The sequence below is a fragment of the Rattus norvegicus genome, chromosome 11, assembly GCF_036323735.1.
Source record: "Rattus norvegicus strain BN/NHsdMcwi chromosome 11, GRCr8, whole genome shotgun sequence".
Classification (NCBI taxonomy): domain Eukaryota; kingdom Metazoa; phylum Chordata; class Mammalia; order Rodentia; family Muridae; genus Rattus; species Rattus norvegicus.
Window position 1 is genome coordinate 55,454,717 of NC_086029.1, and position 6,000 is coordinate 55,460,716.

General features: G+C 43.0%; 1 protein-coding gene across 1 annotated transcript; it reads left to right on the forward strand.

Moving 5' to 3' along the window:
• Positions 1 to 1,695: 1,695 nt before the first annotated feature.
• Positions 1,696 to 4,797, forward strand: LOC108352322 (ferritin heavy chain-like). Its single transcript, XM_039088755.2, has 4 exons — positions 1,696 to 1,797; positions 2,708 to 2,851; positions 3,883 to 4,005; positions 4,618 to 4,797. Exons 1-4 carry the CDS (start codon positions 1,696 to 1,698, stop codon positions 4,795 to 4,797), a joined length of 549 nt encoding a protein of 182 aa, XP_038944683.1.
• Positions 4,798 to 6,000: the final 1,203 nt, after the last annotated feature.

Below are 6,000 nucleotides of genomic sequence, written 5' to 3' on the forward strand. Positions count from 1 at the left end.
CATGCTGCCATGGAGGGTCTGACAACTTGGGGACGCCAGACTAGTGCGCTGCTCTGTAGAGGATGCTCTTACTCAAAGCTTCCCACCTGTGCCGTAAGTGCCCTACAGAATTTGCAAAAAGCTTTTCAGGAATGTTCTTAAAACCTTTCCCCTCAAGGTGTGTCCCTGGACCATCTGCTCCCGGCAGCCAGTTAGAAATGCATCGCCTCCTGCTCCACCAATCATTCTTATGCATTTGAACAAAAAACCCTGCAAACTCGCTGAGAAGCCCTGTCTGAAACGACCTCTCCTTGGCAAGAGTAATCACAGACTTAAATGGAGTCTCTTGGATCAAGAAACAAACATGACGGAGAAAAAGACATTTGTCTGATCACTTCTTTAGGGCTACTAAACTTTGACTCTGTCCAAGTTTCAAAGTTCGGTTTCTTCCTCAAAGAGGTTTTTTTCTCCCTTCACCACCCTCCAGGGGTGGACTTTGGGGCAATGCTATTCCTTTAAAGCTATCTCCCAAATCAAGATATTTGCTGCTCACCCTCCAGAATAGCTTGGTTTGCAGGGTCAGTTCAAGCAGGCAGGGGTTAGCTCAAAGTTGAGATCTTAATCTTCTTCCCCCTGAACGTATGTCTGTGTAAGACAGTTGGCTTCCCTGGAGCTACAAACAGTTGTGAGCTGCATGTGGGTGCTGGGAATTGAATCTGAGTTCTCTGGATGAACCGTCAGTGTGTGGTGGGTTTTTTCTTTTTTCCATTTGTTTGTTTGATTGTTTATTTGTTCATTCATTTATTTTACATCCCAATCCATGCCCCGTCCCGTCCTCCCTTCATAGAGTCCCTCTCCCTACCCTCTCCTCTGAGAGTGGGGCTTCTCAGGTATCTCCCCACCCTGGAGCATCAAGTATTCACGGTTAGGCACAGTATCTCCCACTGAGGCCAGACAAGACAGTCCTGTCCCGGACCCAGCCAGTGTACTTAACTGCTGAGTCATCGACGCATGCCCGGAATCTTAAGCTTTATCTTCAGGTCAGACTGTAACAGTGACTCAGTACATTCCTACAACCACCCTATCATCAGCTTTATCAGCCACAAGAGCGTACCTGCTGAGCCCTTGAAAGAAAGAACAAGGAAGGAGCCAAACAGCTACAGCTGTGTGTGCTTTTGACAGCTGCAGGGGGAATGCCTGTTTTCTGTTTCACTTCTCTATCTTCTTACAAGGCCTGCTTACAAGGCCAACTTAAAGTGGCAGTTGATCAACAAAACCCTTATGCCTCCTCTAGCTGGATTATGAAATTTCAGAACTCAACCATACTCCACCATCAGCTCAATTACATAGAAAGAGGGAAGGGCTTGTAGTATTTCCTATTAACAGCGTTTTCCGCTTGCTCCTTAGATTTGATGTCATCAAGCAGGCTATGCCATCAGCAATGAAAAGAAACTTAGAAATTACAAATAATTTGCATCACCATTGAGGAAATTAGAAGACAAAGCCCCGAATCCTCTTCCAATACATTGTCTCTCTGTTCAATTTGGTTTCTTTCCCCAGACACAATATCCTTGCTGGTAGATTAGCAGCTGTAGTCTCAGGTGGCTGTGGTTTCACCTTGTTACAAGGGGTGGGTTGTTTCCACTCCTTAGTATTTAAGAGTCTTTCCAGGGAAGTGGGTAGCACGTCTTATGGCTGAATTTTCCTATTGCCGAAATGGGACCTAAGAAAGGGAATCCCATTTCCGAAGTGATTTTACCTCTTATTCATCAAGTTGCTTGTATCCAGATGAACCTCAGTGATGCCTATCTTTACTTGGTTAGTAGGGCTCTTGGGCTACATGAGGGTGGACTTTGTTCTGATCTGGGTGATGACACACTAACTTCATATCGCTGGGTATCCAGCACCCATATCTTCTTCTCTAGCATTAGGTGAGAAAGTTGTTCAACGGTGAGGTTTTGATGACTTAGAACTGTAATAGCAAACTACAAGTTATAAGAAGGGAAATCGGTTCTTCACTCAGGTTCCCAAGCAATAACCAATGGCAGCAGAAGAAGTTTTATACTTAAATGCCATTTCATACTCACTGTTAATACATTAGGATTAGAACGGTTAATCTGCTCTTAGCTTTTTAGTAAATTTGAGCCAGGTTTTTCTTTTTTTCACTCTGTAGACCAGAGCTGGCTTTGAACTCAGAGATCTGCCTCCCAAATGCTGGGATTAAAGGCCTGTCCATATGGTCTTGTTTGTCTTTTTTTTTTTTAATTTTTGTGTGCGTGTGCATTTGGTGTTTTGCCTGGTTTGTGTGAGAATGACAGATTACCTGGAACTGTTAGATGGTTTGGGGTGCTTGGAATTGAACCAGAGTCCTCTGGAAGAGAAACCAGTGCTCTTAACCACTGAACCATCTCTCCAGCCCCTTATGGTAGGCTTCTGTCACGGATCTATACAGTCAATGGATGAAGCTGATAACGTTAATAGGTCTGACCGATAGAAAATCCATATTATAAAAAGATTAGGGACTTCTCTGGGTGACTGCTTTTTTGGGCATCCTGAGTTCAGGAAGACAGAAACTTCTGGAATTTAAAGGACAAACGAGACACTCAGAACATCAAAGACGTATTCTAGATGACCACCGAGACAGGAAACCATTTTCATGGGATTCCTACCTGAAATTTTAACTTCTGTTATCCTCCTCCCTTCCTCCAAATTCTCACCTCTATCATAGACTTACTTGTATAGCGATGACAGCACAGCAACTGGGTTCGGAGCATACGTTCAGGACAAGTCTTTAACGAGCTGGTTCTATGCCCAAAGTGTCCTGAAATACATCACAGGAAGAGGAAATAAGGTCTGCATTCCGGATATTCAGGTGACTATAATTCTACTTTGACAATTTTCTACTGGGGCTTTTTACTAAATCTAAAATCTAGCTGCTTGCTACTTAAACTTACTAGATAGTTTACTCATGTTCTTAGTAACTAGACATGAGTCTATAGTTTCAGGGCTGAAACATGTATACTAAATACCCATTTAGTTTGCTTTTTTTTCTTTTCAATGAGCCAGCCGCTCAGATCTCAGCATCTGCAGCACCAGTGTGATATGTGAATGACTCTCACCCTGGCCCAAGAAACCTGATTGTGAGTGGGGCCAAGAAGCTGTGTCTTAACAAAGTCCTCAGATGGTCCTAATACTCTTAAGAGCTTAGAAGCAGGCACTCGTGTGTCCTCCCAGAGCTGTTAGCCTCCTTTTTCAGTTCACAGAAAATTTAGGTAGACCCTCAGATATTTATTACGGTTGGCTCATCAGTGTCTTGAACTACATGGTTCTCTCTGAGTGCTGACACTCCAAAGAAACTGTCTGATCTTCAGTTAAGACTGCTGCATCCTGGCTGCAGTTAAGATTGTTGTATCCTCGCTCACTGCACACCTTTAGGTCCCAGCACTCAGGGCAGATGCAGGAGGATCTCTGAGTTTGAGAAATACCTGTTCTATAAAGCAAGCTCTAGGATAGCCAGGGCTATCCAAAGACTGTTTTGTCCATACATCTGTAATGTTTTAGGTGGATTTTTTTTTTTATAAAGGGAGTATATATCTGATACATAACAAAAATCGAACCAACATTATAGAATTTCAAAACCAGTGGAATAATTACTAACCTGTATTATTTGCCCTCAGTAGCCATGCTGTGTAACAGTGGAATTTGTCAAAGGTCTTAAGACCCCAAGACCCACATCAGTTAATCAAAATGGCTGCAGATGAGCCAGGTATCAGCCGTTAAGACTCTCAGCTGACTCCACTACGTTAATCAAAGTCCAAAAGCCTTCTGACCTACGAACCTCTTCCTCCTTTTACATAGAAATTACCTGATGTAGTAAGTTGACAGCCTGCTCATTTCCAACAGAGGCCTGAAATAGACACCCAAGGACGCATCCAGTGTGCAATGGCTGCCCTAAATATGGAAAAAGAATTAAAAGTAATCCTGCACCGTCTGCTTGACCTCGCTTTAAATATTAAAGATAACCAAGTAAGTAGCTAACTGGTTCTGATTTTCTCTGGGATTCCTTCCTCATAGTTGGTGAGCACTCTGTCTCAAGTTGGGCCTTCTCTTTCTAAGCCCATACATGTCAGGAAGTCAAACATGAAGAAAATGCTGTAGCACAAACATTCATTCTCCACCTCAGTTAGACAATACTCTCGCCTAGGTGCTCTAAGGAGATATGAAGAGTTGAGCCTTATGCAGATCACTTCATCTAAGTGTTTGAAAATGGGCTCTAGGCATCTAGTCAGTCTCCGTATGATGCAAGTAAACAGGATTGAAAAGATGGACAGGAGAACATTGTTCCTTAAAGTGATCTATACCTATAATATTCTCCATCACTCATTGCAAGTGAGTGCTTATGGGTTCCGAGAGATTTTAAATATCTTTGGTCTGTTCTCTGTGGGACCTTCAACATGCACATGAATTGCCTGGTCTCTTTGAACATGCAGGTATTGATTTAGTAGGTCTGATAGAGCCTGAAGATGTTTTTCTGCTATGGCCTGAGCACTGCTGTTTCCTGACTTAAGATCTGGGTCAACTGCCTCTCAATGCAGATACAGTCTTTAATGAGAGTCCCTTTCTATTTTATTTATGTAGACATTAAACCATTCGAAGGACTGGATATTTAAACAGCAAAGGAATGAAGAACGTTTGGCACGGGAAATTGATGAGCTGAAGAAAAAAGAACAGGCTCAGAATAGGGCTGTTGAAGATGAAACCTATCTGCAAGGCTCACCTCGAAAGATGCCAAGGAGAGAACCAAGTGCTAGCAAATAGGAAGGAAAAGCCTTTCTATTGCAAGTCCTAGATCAGTAAGTTAATGCCTTGCCATTTTCCCTTGCCTGAAGAACTCTTTTCTTTTCATTTTTTTAGTTCTCATTGATGAAAATAAATCTGTTTCGCACTGTAATTATGTATAAAGGGGTCGCTGTATACCAACTTCCTGAGAGTTACTTAGTATACTCAGCATTTAAAAGGTATCTGTTAGCCTGTCTCATGGTCCGCAAACACAGTGACAGTCAGGAGTGGGTAAGTTCTGGAGAAGTTGGAAGAAGGAATGTGAAGGGTAGATATGATGAAAATATGTTCTATTTGAAGTTCTCAAAGGATAAAAATTAGGGCAAATTTAAGTACAAGGGAATGAAGTGGAATAAGTGGTAAGACTAAATATGAATGAATGTTCGCCTTCATTTGTCTACGTATCTTCAGTTTGGAAGGGGGGGCGGTTCTTCCCATTAAATAAAGTTGTAAAAGAAGTTTTTCATGCAGAAAGGGTGACCCTTATCTGAAGGGCATAAAACAAATGGATAGTGCTGCCAGGTGCTTTTTCCAGGCAGCTGAAGATGTGCCTGGGATTACACAGAGGTAAATTAACTCACTACAGTGTATGCATGACTTCTTCTATTGTTCTGTACTGAGCCAGCCAGCAGCTACTGCACTCATTATTTTCAGAAGTAAACAATGAGGATGCTGTGGTGGTTTGAATATGGCTGGCCCAGGGAGTGGCACTATTAGGTGTGGCCTGGTTATAGGAAGTGTGTCTCCGTGAGGATTGGCTTTGAGACCCTTCTTCTGGCCATGTGGGAGACAGTAAGCTCCTGGCTTCCTTTGGATGAATGAAGATTTAGGGCCTCTCAGCTCCTCCTGCTCTATGCCTGCCTGGAAGCCGATGTGCTCCCCGACTGGATGATAATAGACTGAACCTCTGAACCTGTAAGCCAGCCCCAATTAAATGTCCGTTTTTAGGAGCTGCCTTGATCATGGTGTCTCTTCACAGCAATGCAAACCCTAAGACAGAAGTAAACTGAGGTCACACTTCTCGGGACTGATAATGGGTAGTCTACGATAGATCTCTCAGGGCTGATGTGGCTAGAGAAGGCTAGACTTCTCAGGACTTGGGTGGGTAGTATAGGATAGACCTTTCAGCACTGATGTCCCTAGCTCCGCCTGAGAACAAATGGGAACACTTTATGACTGTGT

Excerpts from the sequence above, each read along its gene's own strand:
- LOC108352322 (XM_039088755.2), top strand. The coding sequence starts at position 1,696 with ATGGGACCTAAGAAAGGGAATCCCATTTCCGAAGTGATTTTACCTCTT. Across the intron at positions 2,852-3,882 it reads TCTGCATTCCGGATATTCAG|AGGCCTGAAATAGACACCCA; the intron begins GTGACTATAATT and ends CATTTCCAACAG. Across the intron at positions 4,006-4,617 it reads TAAATATTAAAGATAACCAA|ACATTAAACCATTCGAAGGA; the intron begins GTAAGTAGCTAA and ends TTATTTATGTAG.